The following is a 14549-nucleotide window of genomic DNA, read 5'->3' as shown; positions in this document are numbered from 1 at the left end:
GTCTTCACTGGCTTCAGTGGAAAAATGTAGCTCTGCCCTCAGAGTGTTCTTCTCTTCTCTCAACAACACTGCAGTTAAAGAGGGAGAGAGAGAGAGAGAGAGAGAGAGAGAGAGAGAGAGACAGACAGACAGACAGACAAACAGACAGACAGTCAGAGACAGGGAGAGAGAGGCCTACGGGAGACTGGTGCAATAACCATACACCGGTTAGCCTGAGTACATAATTGATTCGATTTCTGCTTTTCGGATGATACTGAACAAGAATGGAAAGGGAAAGAGGGGTGTGGTGTGATGTGGTGTGGTGTGATGTGGTGTGGTGTGATGTGGCGTGGTGTCGTGTGGTGTGATGTGGCGTGATGTTGTGTGGTGCGGTGTGATGTGGTGTGGTGTGGCGTGATGTTGTGTGGTGCGGTGTGATGTGGTGTGGTGTGGGGGTGTGGAAAGGGAAAGAGGGGTGTGGTGTGGGGGGGGGGAGGAGTGTGGTGTGGTGGGGAGGGGGGGGGGAGAGGAGTGTGGTGTAGTGTGGAGGTGGAGGTACAACAGAAATGGGGCATCTCACAGTGTGTGTCATCAATGGCAAAGTTCGCGGTTGGTCTCAAGTTCCGCCTTGCCTGCAGCGATATATTACATTAAGACGACAGAAGAAAGTGAACCATGCTAACCCTGCCCCCTCCCCCCCCCTACCCTCTCTCTCTCTCTCTCACACACACACTCTCTCTCTCTCTCGCGTACACACACACACACACACTCACTCACTCTCTTTCACACACACACACACACACACTCTCTCTCTCTCGCACACACACACACACACAAACACACAGACACGTGCGCGCGAGTCCGATCATCTTTTCACGTATATGCACAGCTGTCACCTACCAAGTACCACAACAGTCCATACCATCTTTCCACACGCCTGTTTCATTCACTCTGTGTTTGGGAACAGGAACAGTCTGGAGAATTGACTTCTTCCCTGTAGTTTTCATAAAGATTTCGCCAGCTACGTCATGTGACAAGGTCCGATGGCCTGGCTACAACGATCCCTCCGAAAAACTGTTGAGGGTGGGGAAGAAAGGGAAAAAACAACAACAAAAACAACAATGATGGGCTGACAACAGGACTGAATGGACAGGAAAACGATTTGTGGATACCCACAGGCTGTGACCCAAAGGCAACAGAGTTGGCGGAATCTGGTGAACAGGTCTTCTGTACTGTGCGGCGTTCCAGTGACCCTACTCTTCAGAGTCGAGGGAGAAGAAGAAGAAGGTCTTCAGAAACTGAACCATGGAGTGGATCCTAACATGCTGTGTATATATATGTAGTATCTATTTGATCTTGAGACTTTCTTTTTCTTTTTTCTTTTTTTAATCGACCACCATGCTGATGCTTTTTTACAGACACAGACACAGACACACACACAAATCAGTGGGAATATTGTGCTGAGTGTTCTATGAAAAAAAAGAAAAAAAAAGAAAAAAAAAAGGACAAGTAAATTGGGGCATTAGCTCCGAAACGTAAATCCATTTTCATAAACTACTCTGTACGTTGCTAGAGCTGAGGTCCAATTTTTTTTTCTGACCACAGTCATTCAATACGTCTGTCGACGACATTTGATGATGGGTAGTGTCCCCCTTTTCTGCCAATAACCGATGTATTTTCAGAGTGGTCCTAATACAGAGTGTGTAGCAGATAAATCGTGCTGTCTCTCTAAGCCCAGACACCAGTCTCGGTACACCGTTGGACGGGTAAGTAACTGGAGTTGATTTAATTTGGGCCGTCGCTCCACAGCCCAGTGAAAGAACACCATTCTGGAACAGGCCCAATTTCTTACAAGGCAAGAATCATTATGTCAGCTCAAAGTGGGAGGAAGGGATAACGTTGCTATGTCCTGATCCCCAATGGTAGAAAGAAGAAGAAGAAGAAAGAGAAGAAGAAGGAGAAGAAGAAGAAGAAGAAGACAAAAGTGGAAAAGTGTGTTAACTCAAAGTGGGAGAAAGGGAAAACGTTACTATGTCCTGATCCCCAGAGATAGGAAGAAGACGAAGGAGAAGAAGAAGGAGAAGAAGAAGAAGAAAAGTGGAAAAGTGTGTCTACTCAAAGTGGGAGGAAGGGAAAACGCTGCTATGTCCTGATCCCCAGAGATAGGAAGAAGAAGAAGGAGGAGGAGGAGGAGGAGGAGGAGGAGAAGAAGAAGAAGAAGAAGAAGAAGAAGAAGAAGACAAAAGTGGAAAAGTGTGTCTACTCAAAGTGGGAGGAAGGGAAAACGTTGCTATGTCCTGATCCCCAGAGATAGGAAGAAGAAGAAGGAGGAGGAGCAGGAGAAGAAGAAGAAGAAGAAGAAGAAAAAGAAGAAGAAGAAAAGCGGAAAAGTGTGTCAACTCAAAGTGGGAGGAAGGGAAAACGCTGCTATGTCCTGAATCCCCAAAAGACAGAAATGAGAAGAAGACGACGAGGAGGGAACGAGGACTGGTAGGTGGTGAGGGGAGTGTGGTGTGTGTGTGTGTGTGTGTGTGTGTGTGCTGTTGGGGTGGGTGGGTGCAAAACGATCCGTCCGTGTCCCCAGAGAGTAGAACGACACCGACACGAGGAGGTCGGGGTCAGAGACTTTGACAGAAGTGGTCGTAAGAGGCCAGTAGCAAAAGAAGGGTGGACAACAGAAAAACACACAAACACATCATGACATTAAACACATCAATGTAAAGAAAGCACATAAAGCAGCACAATACACTGCCACAATAACGAAAACACACAAAAACAAGAACGTACCTGGAAAAAACTAAAAATAAACTAAATGCTAACGAATAAACATAAAACAATACAACACACGAACACAGAATAGAACTTAATAGCAATTAAGAAGTAACCAAGCGTTGAAAAAAAATGAACCCAATTGGTTACTTGTTTGTTTTAATCACAAACATACATACAGTATAAACATGCACAAAGACATACACACATTCAGCCACAACAAACCAAACACAACACATCACACCCACACTACTGTACAATGCAGCATCTTTCAATATTTTATTCATGTGCTGGCTGTGTGGATGAGTACAAGCAAGATTGGCAAAAGAGGAGTAGGTTTATAGTGTTTTTATGTTAGAATGTTTTTTCTTGTTTTCAGTGCGATATGGCTGGAATTTACACATGTACATTGGAAGCTGTTGTTCCATTCGATGCTTCGATTAATGAGTATGATTTCATTTAATAAATCATTTTAGGTTTGGACAATACCTCCCCCGATCCCGCCCCTCCCCCCGACACTAGGAATACATAACGTTTACAACTTGGCATGCGTATTCATTCTATTCATAAACTACCATCTGTTGACTATCACAATAGTATATTCACAGGTACTATGAAGTTCTTGACAATATGAGCACAACCACCTGTGAGATGTTCTGTTAAGCAGCTAAGGCACTTTCGTTAAAATCAAGGCTTGAGTGTGAGGAGGGAATTCTACCCAAAATTGAAATGAGCTGGGCTGCAGTCTGGATTCAAAGTATAAACACGGGGGCATCACTGACCCGCTCACAGGTGTCCTCCAGCAGGTAGACGCAGCACTTCTCACACTTGAGGAGGTCCTGGGCGTCCAGCATGATCTTCTGCACCAGCTTCTCCAGGTTGGTCTGCTCCTCGAAGATCCCCCGGGCCAGGTGCAACAAGAGCTGGTGGCACACACACACGCACACACACACACACACACACACAGACATACACACACACACTCAAACACACACACATACACACACGCACGCACACATACACATGCACACACACACACACACACACACACACACACACACACGTCCTGTTGGTGACTGATATACGTAAACAATCAAATCCTTATCACATCCGCTTCAACGAATGGACACATCACAACACACACACACACACACACACACAGAAAGAAGACTTCAGACAAGTTCAAGCAAGACTATTCGCATCGCGTTCTGTATAGAACAGAGAAAATGCAACCCTTCAGTTGTTGTTGTTTTTTTTAATCGAAACATACATACAGTGACTGGAGATTGAAAAGACACCCGATATGCCATCAACAACCATCTACCTGAAGATCTAGTCACCAGCCCCATCCACATGTAATATGCAGCTTCTGTTCAAAAGTGTGTGTGTGTGTGTGTGTGTGTGTGAGAGAGAGAGAGAGAGAGAGAGAGAGAGAGAGGGTGTGTGTGTGTGTGTGTGTGTGTGTGTGTGTGTGTGTGTGTGTTTGTGTGTGTGTGTGTGCAGTGCGTGCATGTGTGAGTATTCACAAGTTTTTACATTGATATGCACTTGTATGTATCCTAATTTCTATTGTATCTGTGTTTGTGTATGATTTTCGATTTATGTTCGTATCTTGTTATGTACTATCTCCCCTGCCCCCCCCCCCCCCCCCCAGTATTCCTTGTGACCCCGGTACACTTGGTAATAAAGACGTATTCTATTCTATTCTATTCTATACCTAACGCAGTTCTGTCTGACTTCACACATCAGTTCAGTTTCACATGGAGGCGTCACTGTGTTCGGACAAACCCATATACGCTACACCACGTCTGCTAAGCAGATGTCTGACCAGCAGCGTAACACATCTCGCTTAGTCAGGCCTTGAGGGGGTGTGGGGGGGAATTGCTCAACTAATTGTAATGAGTGGGCTTTGCATGTCTGTGATTCAACTGTTTAACACGTAAACCATTAATTCCGTTTTTTCTTTGGTTTTGTGAGCTAAACAACTATATAACACGTGTACAAAGCAAATGCAGAAAAAAGAGCAGCATGCACAGTTCTGTTCTCCCTGGAAGTCCACGATTTCTCGCAATACCACGATTGCGAAGCCGACCCACACGGACCAGTACTTACAATTCAACAGTAACCAGCCACTGGAACACAAGCTTGGAGTAATACGCACCCTCAGCCACCGAGCAAAGACCATCTGCTCCAACGACACCGCTAGGGAAGAAGAGGTGCAGCACATCAAGAAAGTGCTCAGTGTGTCGGGATACCAGAAGTGGGCCTGGGATATCCCTGGGGGCAAGAAAACCATACCCCACCCCTCGACTCAACGCCAAACCCCATCGAGAGGGCACGTCTCCATGCCATACATCAGAGGCGTCACTGAGGCTCTCAGCAGGAAGATCCGGAAGTTGGGAGTCAGCGTTCACGCCAAGCCCAGCAACACCATCAGACAAAACAGATAAATTGGACACATCAGGGGTGATATATCAGATAAGACTGCCAGGGCTGTGACCAGAGTTACATTGGTGAAACCGAGCGAAACTTGCACAAAAGACTGAAAGAACACAAACAAGAGTCCTCCCCAGTGGTCGAACATCTGACCCACAACCAACATCACTTTGTAAAGGACAATGTGCAAGTTCTCGACAGAGAAGCAAGATGGTTCCAGAGGGGAGTAAAGGAGGCAGTCCTCATCGCCGCCAGGAACCCAACCCTCAACCGTGACTGGGGCCGACACAACCTGCCTTCGGTGTACTCCTCACTCGTCAAGTCGCATTGTCGTGAGTTCGCTCACAGCGATGCGTACAACTGCTAGTTCTCTACCCAGCAGTTGCGCTGAAGAAGCCGGCCGGATCGCCGACGAAAGCTACGCAAGTGAGTAGCCTTCTTTGACTGAGAGATCGGTTTGACTTGATAGTCATTATGTCTTCAAGAACGCCACGGTCATTATCATTATCGTCATTGTCGTTGCTACCCTCTTTCTCTTTTCTTTTCCTCTCTCTGATTTTTCTCCTAGATTTGCACTGGGAAAAGACAAGAACCCATCTCCGATGAGAAAATATTATTAAAAAAAATTAAAATAAGGGGGACGCCCCCCACGATTTCTCGCAACTGAGAAAAAAATGTGGGAGGGGAACAACCACGATTTTTCACAATCCCACGATTTCTCTGAGAGTGAGTTTACAGGGTACAAACAAAGCGGTCAGCATAATCAATGTCACTCTCACCCTGTCATGTATATCAAGGTCTTTGGCACCCAAGATAGAATGTACGGGTAGGCTCAGACCCTCATGTGTGTGTGTGTGTGTGTGTGTGTGTGTGTGTGTGTGTGTGTGTGTGTGCGTGCGTGTTGTTTCTGTCAAAATAACTTCATTCAGACCCGTTGTTCAAGACATTCTTGCAAACAGCGCTTAAAAACCTGTACAGCCTCAAAAGGAGCACAGTATGTCACGGGACTGTAAGAAAAGTCAAAATGAACGATGCCAGTGATTTTTTTTAAATGGCGTAAGTGGTTGGGGGGAGGAGGGGGGGGGGGCGGGGGGAGCGTATTTTCACATAACTTTTCTGACTTTCTGTTGTTGTTTCTTCAGTGCTCATTCATGCGTATATCACTTTGTTTCACTCTCTAAAAACTGACACAGGCAAACACAGACACACGTACACGTACACACACACACTGAGGGTCTATTGTAAACAGCAGTTCTAAATATGTCGTGGCGCCGGTATCTTTTTCCACTGCATGGGAACTGCTGGCCGCCACGTTCATCTTCCGGTGTAACAGCTTCAAACTAGCCCCCCCCCCCCATCCCCCCGGAGGATTTTACCCCGGGGCCATTCTGTGCGTGGGTGGGTGGGTGGGTAGGTGGGGTGTCATTCCAGGCTAGTCTACATGGACCCCAGGGTTTAATTGGTACTAATGGAAATTAACGAACAATGATTTGTTAATCATTTCATCTCCTGGCCTCCTTGTTTGTTAACTTCCATTTCAATAACCACCGAGGCAACCATGTGTTTGTCCATGTGTTCTGTGTGGCTTGCTCAGGATTAAAGAAGCTATGCCAGTCTTGAATAAAAGCTTATTTGTGTTTGCACATTTCTTCTGTCTTTGTTGCTGTGTGCACATGTCAGATGATCCGTATAAGGACAGGCCCGGTGCTTCCTTTTTAGAGGAAGTGTCTGGGTTTGTTCCAATGCACCTTTTATTTACCTGTGTGTTAACTGAATCGGTAGCGTAAGCAGCACTGACTTGAAGCTGTGTACTTGTATCTGTATTTCTCTTTTTGTCACAGCAGATTGCTCTGTGTGAAATTCAGGCTGCTCTCCCCAGAGAGAGCGCGTCGCCACACTACAGCGCCACCCCCCCTTTTTTTCCCCTGGGTGCAGTTTATTTTGTTTTCCTATCGAAGTGGATTTTTCTACAGAATTTTGCCAGGAACAACCCTTTTGTTGCCGTGGGTTCTTTCACGTGCGTTAAGTGCATGCTGCACACGGGACCTCGGTTTATCGTCTCATCCGAATGACTAGCGTCCAGACTGCCAACTCAAGGTCTAATGGAGTGGAGAAAAAATATCAGCGGCTGAGCCGTAATTCGAACCAGCGCGCTCGGATTCTTCCGTGTCCTAGGCGGGCGCGTTACCTCTAGGCCATCACTCCACTTGTACCTTGTGAATGGACAGAGTTACCACTCTTTACTAGTTGTTGATCGGTACTTGTCAGATTAGAAACTGGTGTCAAAATCCAGCGGGTGTGCGAACTGAACAGGCTGCTACACCGCCTGGTATCTATTCATGACACATCATCAACGTTTCCCATGGCTTCCTGCCCTTGGGTACCCTTGGAGATGACCTTGGAGAGCCCCTTGGCAGCATCTCCATCTTCACTGACTCCATGTCCACACTCCAGGCCCTTGACTCCCCTGATCCTGGTCCACTGATCCAGTCCCTTAACTCACTCAGTACGGCCAGTCCTCTCTTCTCCTCTACACAGACCCCTCGGATGTCCAGTGGGTGTCTGAATGACCCAACCTTTAGCTTCCGTCGTCAGAATTGTGGTATTCTTTGTCAACATTCACCTCTTCAGTATAAGAGCCTTCCGCTTGCAATATTTTGATGATGGTAATTGGGGTGAAACGCTGTTAACGTCGTCTCTTTCGCCGTTCGTATGGAGAGAGTTAAGGCCTCCCTCGCAACCCTTACCCAAACAACCCAAACAACCCTCCAGTGGGTGCCTGCACATGTAGGCCTCCCAGGCAACGAGCGTGCAGACCACCTTGCTAAGGAAGGAAGCCAGCTCACACAGCCATCCGTTCCTGCCACGTATGAGGAAGCAAAAACTCTCCTCCGCAGCAGATTCCGAAAAGGCTGGGTCACCCTGAACGGAGGCTACCAGGCACACCAGGATCCCATCAGGACACTGGAGAGGAGACACCAGACTACCATCTACCGCCTTCGCACAGGACACTGCGGCCTCCGAGCACACCTAAAGAGGATTGGAGTGGCAGCCACATCCCTATGTGATTGCAGCCAGGCTGACCAGACCCCATCCCATATTCTCCAAGACTGCCCCCTGTATGAGAAGATGCGGCAACAGTCCTGGCCTGGGGGTGCTGACCTCAACACCAAGCTCTGGGGGACGGTAGCCGATCTTCGCCGGACGTCCGAGTTTGTGGCATCCCTCGGACTTCGACCCTGACTGCGTAGCTGTCGAACCCCTTGACGTCCGAACCGTGGTAAAAAAAAAGAAAAGAAAAAAGAAACCAGTGTGGTATAGACTGGAATAGCAAGAACTACTTCTTCCGTGTTCTGTAAATGGTGTCACTGATTTTGTTGAACAACAACAAAATAATAATAATAATAAAATAAAATAACGTAATTTCACGAGGAACAAGTCCCAGTACCGAATGGTACCCAAAATCGTGACCTGTTGTCAAAGCTCAGTCTGACATCACTTAAAGCAACAGCCCTTCACTGACGACCGGAGCTGAGCCCTCAGTAGAAGCCAGGAGGTTAAATAACGAAAAGGCTCTCTCCGAGCTGAAAACACGTACGGGAACTGGGAGCTGTTCTTCACTTACCTGGTTCCGTTTGAATTCGTTCACGGACATTTCAAAGAGCTGTGCGTTGGTGATCCCGATGCCGCAGAAGATCAGGTATTTTCGAAACAGCTGAAAACAGACACACACAAAAAGTTAGATATTTAACAGTCTCGCGTGCTGGCACACACGCACGCACGCACGCGCACACGCCACGCACGCCTCCCCCCACCCCAAACCCACAAACCCACACACAAACGTACACGCACGCGCGCATGCCCCCCCCCACACCCCCACCCCCACCCCCCCTTCCCCACTGTGGTTCGTCCGTCGGGATCTAGTCATCCTGGGGGTGGGTGGGTTGGGCTCTGTGGGTGCGCAGATGACTGGTCAGGTCAATCCGCGCCCGGAAGGTTCTGACGCAGTGTGTATAGGGGATGGTGGCGACTGTCGGGGACTTGCTGGCACTGCTTTTCCTGGCCTGTCTGTGTTGCTCTGCTGCAGCGATTCTGTTGGCCTCACAGGATTTGGCGCCTTTGTGGACAGCTGAACGCCACTTTGGTCTGTCCATTGCATTCAGCTCCCATGTGTCGTGGCTGATGTTGAAGGCCTTCAGAGAAGCTTTCAAAGTGTCTTTGAAGTGCTTCTTTTGGCCTCCATGGGAGCGCTTGCCATGTTGGAGTTCGCCATACAGCAGTTTCTTGGGGAGCCGGTGGTCTGGCATGCGAACTACATGGCCTGCCCAGCAGCTGGGCCTGCATCAAAATGGTGTAGATGCTGGGCGCGTATGCCCCCCCCTCCCCACTACACAGACACGCACATACAAATGCACTTAACCACACACGTATCATTCACGCACGCCCCCCCCCTCGCCCCCCACCCCCAACCTCACAAACACAGACACACATACACGTACACGCACGCGAGCATGCCCCCCTCCTCCACCTCCCCACCACCACAAAGACACGCACACATACAAATGCACTTAACCACACACACATATCATACATATATATGATAGTCGTGTCCGACTATGACCATCAGAACAGCAGAGGAGGCAACTGCTGTTCCGACTATTTGGGCTAGAATTTGATTATAGTGGAGAGTGTCTTGCCCAAGTACATACCCACTCTCTCGGCCAAGAGGGTTTTAGGACAGTTGGCGTTGGGATGGTTCCAAAAGGCCAACTAGCCCACAAGGCTGCAGCACTAAGAGCCAGTGCAATTTTGCCTCCTAGTTTGAGAGTCATAGTCCTTCACAAAAAGACTAAGCTGTAAATGGTTTCCCATTGACTGGAGAAACCATTGATGATACAGCTCTCACTTTGCTGGTGGCCCAAATGTAAACTTGTAAACTTATGTCAATCTGTGATATAAGCCGAGTGTTGGGCTAACATATCATACACGCGCCCACCAACCCCCTCCACTACCTCCAACAGAGAGACAGACACACGGCTGAATCATCTGAACCATCTATCAGTCTTGCAGTTTATGGTCTTTCAACAAGACATACAAACGGCATGGAATGGCGCAGCTAAAACAAACAAACAAAAAAACTGCTTGCAAATGTTCTGTCAGTTTTTGGTAATGTTACGATTCAGTATCAAGACTTCCGACAAGCTAAATTAGCATACGTTTATCCCTACTAAATGATTATTTTTCAGTCGGTGGTGAGTTGCGGGGGAGGGGGTCGAGGGGGCTGGTGGGGGCGGGGGGGGGGGGGGGGGGGGGGGGGGTGAGCGTCAGAGGGGTTGCACAGCGGGTGAAAAGAGAGAGAGGAGGGGATTAGTTGGAGACAAACAGTGGGAATCTGTCATGTAATTTAAAACAAACAAGAGAGGCAAGGCCTTCAAGACTCACTTGTGATACACTGAAAAAAAAATCCTAGCTTTTTATGTATTGTGTATAATTTCAAAATGTAATGTTTAAGATGAGAAAGATCAGTTTAAAGCGAATTAAGTTCCCTAGCATTAATCACAGAGTAATTTCCCTTTTTTTACTATCTGCACCAAAACGTTTGCAAAATAAATAAAACTTCCATGCTCAGCAAAAGAAGTTCCTGTTTGAACAAAAAATGATAATAATGACTGCTCTTGTTGTTGGGTCAGAATATCAGATCTAAGTGCCAAGTTTAGAGAATACAAAAAATATAAATATAACAGTAAATGCAGTTTGCATATAATTAGGCTTCATTATTTATTTTTTTGTGCCCATCCCAGAGGTGCAATATTGTTTTAAACAAGATGACTGGAAAGAACTGAATTTTTCCTATTTTTATGCCTAATTTGGTGTCAAATGACAGAGTATTTGCAGAGAAAATGTCAATGTTAAAGTTTACCACGGACACACAGACACACACAGACAACCGAACACCGGGTTAAAACATAGACTCACTTTGTTTACACAAGTGAGTCAAAAAAACAAAACAAAAAAAAACCCACAAAAAACCCGAAAGAACCCCCCCCCCAAAAAAAAACAACAACAACACAACAACAACAAAACAAACAAACAACAAAAAACAACAACAAAAAAACCGCAGCTGACCAACGGGAAAAAAAAAGGTTGTAAACCTGTTCAACTGACTTGGATTTGTGAAACGCTACCCAGCTCTAATATATAAATAAATGGCGTCAAATAATATCTTTTTACTTATCGTTTTTAAAAAAAAATTTATCTCAGGCGCAGTTGAAGGCGACCCTGCCCGGTTTCAGTTCCAAAAGAGGACGAATATTGCCTGTCTGTGATAGTGCAGTGTGTGTGTGTGTGTGTGTGTGTGTGTGCGTGCCACTAACCTAAAAATAGATGGACCTAATTTTAGATCAGTGGTATGGTGCGTGCACGCTCTTCATGTGCAGACGCGGTTTTCGGAAATTCGACAAAGCTTTAGATTGAAAGAAAAGTAATAATAATAATAATATTACTAATAATATAAAAGCTCAGAAAACCATAGTGGTTCTGAAACAAAAACCTGCATTTTCTCATTTCCCCCTCTTTGTGCCACCGTCACCTGCATCGTGCTGGAGCTGTCAGTTCTGGAATTCTACAGGGGCGGTTGGGAGGGCGGGGGAGGGGGGGGGGGGGTTCCAGCAGGAAATATCATCGTATCGTGTTGAATACTGGGAATGGAAAGGTTGAATAAGGAGGCTGCTGTGGCACAAAGGGCCAGGCTTTGGACTTGTGGTCCAGTGTTCACCAGTGATCAGGGTTCGAGGCCCCCGTTTCGGCACTGGTGTCCTTGGGAAAGACTCCTTACTCCGAATTTCCTCACTTCATCGAGATACTTCTTATCACAGAAACGGTCGATACTTCTTATCACAGAACGCCGATACTTCTTATCACAGAAATGTCGATACATCTATCACAGAACGCCAATACTTCTTATCACAGAAACGGTCGATACTTTTTATCACAGAAACGCCGATACTTCTTATCACAGAAACCGGTCGATACTTCTTATCACAGAACGCCGATACTTCTTATCACAGAAATGTCGATACATCTTATCACAGAACGCCAATACTTCTTATCACAGAAACCTTCGATACTTCTTATCACAGAAACGCTGATACTTCTTATCACAGAAACGGTCGATACTTTTTATCACAGAAACGCCGATACTTCTTATCACAGAAACGGTCGATACTTCTTATCACAGAACGCCGATACTTCTTATCACAGAAATGTCTATACATCTTATCACAGAACGCCAATACTTCTTATCACAGAAACCTTCGATACTTCTTATCACAGAAATGTCGATACTTCTTATCACAGAACGCCAATACTTCTTATCACAGAAACCTTCGATACTTCTTATCACAGAAACGCCGATACTTCTTATCACAGAAACGGTCGATACTTTTTATCACAGAAACGCCGATACTTCTTATCACAGAAACGGTCGATAGTTCTTATCACAGAACGCCGATACTTCTTATCACAGAAACCTTCGATACTTCTTATCACAGAAACGCCGGTACTTCTTATCACAGAAACGGTCGATCGTTATTATCACAGAAACGGTCGATACTTCTTATCACAGAAACGCTGATACTTCTTATCACAGAAACGGTCGATACTTCTTATCACAGAAACGCTGATACTTCTTATCACAGAAACGGTCGATACTTCTTATCACAGAAACTGTCGATACTTCTTATCACAGAAATGCTGATATTTATTATCATAGAAACAGTCGATACTTCTTATCACAGAAACGCTGATACTTCTTATCACAGAAACGGTCGATACTTCTTATCACAGAACGCCGATATTTCTTATCGCAGAAACGGTCGATACTTCTTATCACAGAAACAGTCGATACTTCTTATCACAGAACGCCGATACTTCTTATCACAGAAACGGTCGATACTTCTTATCACAGAACGCCGATACTTCTTATCACAGAAACGGTCGATACTTCTTATCACAGAAACGGTCGATACTTCTTATCACAGAACGCCGATACTTCTTATCGCAGAAACGGTCGATACTTCTTATCGCAGAAACGCCGGTACTTCTTATCACAGCAACGCTGATACTTCTTATCACAGCAACGTCGATACGTCAATACTTCTTATCACAGAGACGTCGACACTTCTTATCACAGAACGCCGATACTTCTTATCACAGAAACGCCGATACTTCATATCACAGAAACGTCGATACTTCGTCGATACTTCTTATCACGGAAACGCCGATACTTCTTATCAAAGTGAATCCTTTCACACACTTTCTCCATCAGTCAAGGCGATGAAGTCTCAGCCCTTTATCAAAAGACCATTCGACAATAATTTCCTGCAGGTGGCGGGACCTGTGGTGCAGCGACTGCAATCTATCTCTGCCTCCCCTGCAGAGCTCATCTCCGCTCTGCACTCCCCCCCCCCCCCTCCTCACCCACATCCCCCCCTTCCCACACACACAAACATCCCCCCAACCCCCCCCCCCCCCACACCCCCCACACACACACATCATCATCATCATCTCCCCTTGTCTTCTATCAGCCAGCCATTTCCATTCGTTCAAAGTACAGGAGCATTTCCTTGTTCTGGCCTTACGAATACTGCTGTAATTGATTAAGAGAGAGCGGGGAGGGAGAGAGAGAGAGAGAGTTCAGAGACAGAGACAGACAGAGAGAGAGGGAGGAGGGAGAGGGAGAAATATCTCCACATCAAAACATTTCCATTCATACAAATGTATAGAAGCGCTTCCTTGCGCTTGCCTTACGAATACTGTTGTAATTGATTAAGAGAGAGAGAGAGAGGGGGGGGGGGGGGAGAGAGAAAGAGAGAGAGAGAGAGGGAGAGAGAGAGAGACATCTCCACATCAAAACATTCCTATTCGTACAAAGTACAGCAGCATTTCCTTGCTCTGGCCTTACGAATACTGCTGTAATAGATTAAGAGAGAGAAAGAGAGAGAGAGAGAGATAGAGAGGGAGAGAGAGGGGGGGAGGGAGGGAGGGAGAAAGAGAAACGTCTCCACACCAAAACATTCCCATTCATACAAAAGTACAGAAGCGCTTCCTTGCGCTTGCCTTACGAACACTGCTGTAATTGATTAAGAGAGAGCGGGGAGGGAGGGAGAGAGAGAGAGAGGGAGGGAGAGAGAGGGGGGGAGGGAGAGAGGTACAGGTGCGCTTCCTTGCACTTGTACAGTACTGATAATACATTACATATTGTAATGAAGGGTGAAGAGGAAGGGGACATCAGTCTGTGATGTGAACAATGAGTACAGACCTCAGCCACAGCAATACAAAAATCCACGTGTCGTCTAAAAAAAAAA

At 46.4% G+C, this 14549-nt stretch overlaps 1 protein-coding gene across 5 annotated transcripts in view; it reads right to left on the bottom strand.

The window, feature by feature from the left end:
- The window catches only part of LOC143279375 (cGMP-specific 3',5'-cyclic phosphodiesterase-like), a 206681-nt gene that overhangs the window by 59069 nt on the left and 133063 nt on the right, over positions 1-14549 (bottom strand). For all 5 annotated transcript variants that reach the window (XM_076583406.1, XM_076583407.1, XM_076583405.1 and 2 more), the window contains exons 4-5: positions 8810-8899; positions 3531-3671 (exon numbers count right to left, since the gene is read on the bottom strand). In XM_076583406.1, the coding sequence (XP_076439521.1) occupies positions 3531-3671; positions 8810-8899 (231 nt within the window). The remainder of the gene's footprint in view (positions 1-3530; positions 3672-8809; positions 8900-14549) is intronic.

The sequence above is a fragment of the Babylonia areolata genome, chromosome 2 (assembly GCF_041734735.1).
Source record: "Babylonia areolata isolate BAREFJ2019XMU chromosome 2, ASM4173473v1, whole genome shotgun sequence".
Lineage (NCBI taxonomy): Eukaryota > Metazoa > Mollusca > Gastropoda > Neogastropoda > Buccinidae > Babylonia > Babylonia areolata.
This window is presented reverse-complemented; position numbering and strand designations above follow the sequence as displayed.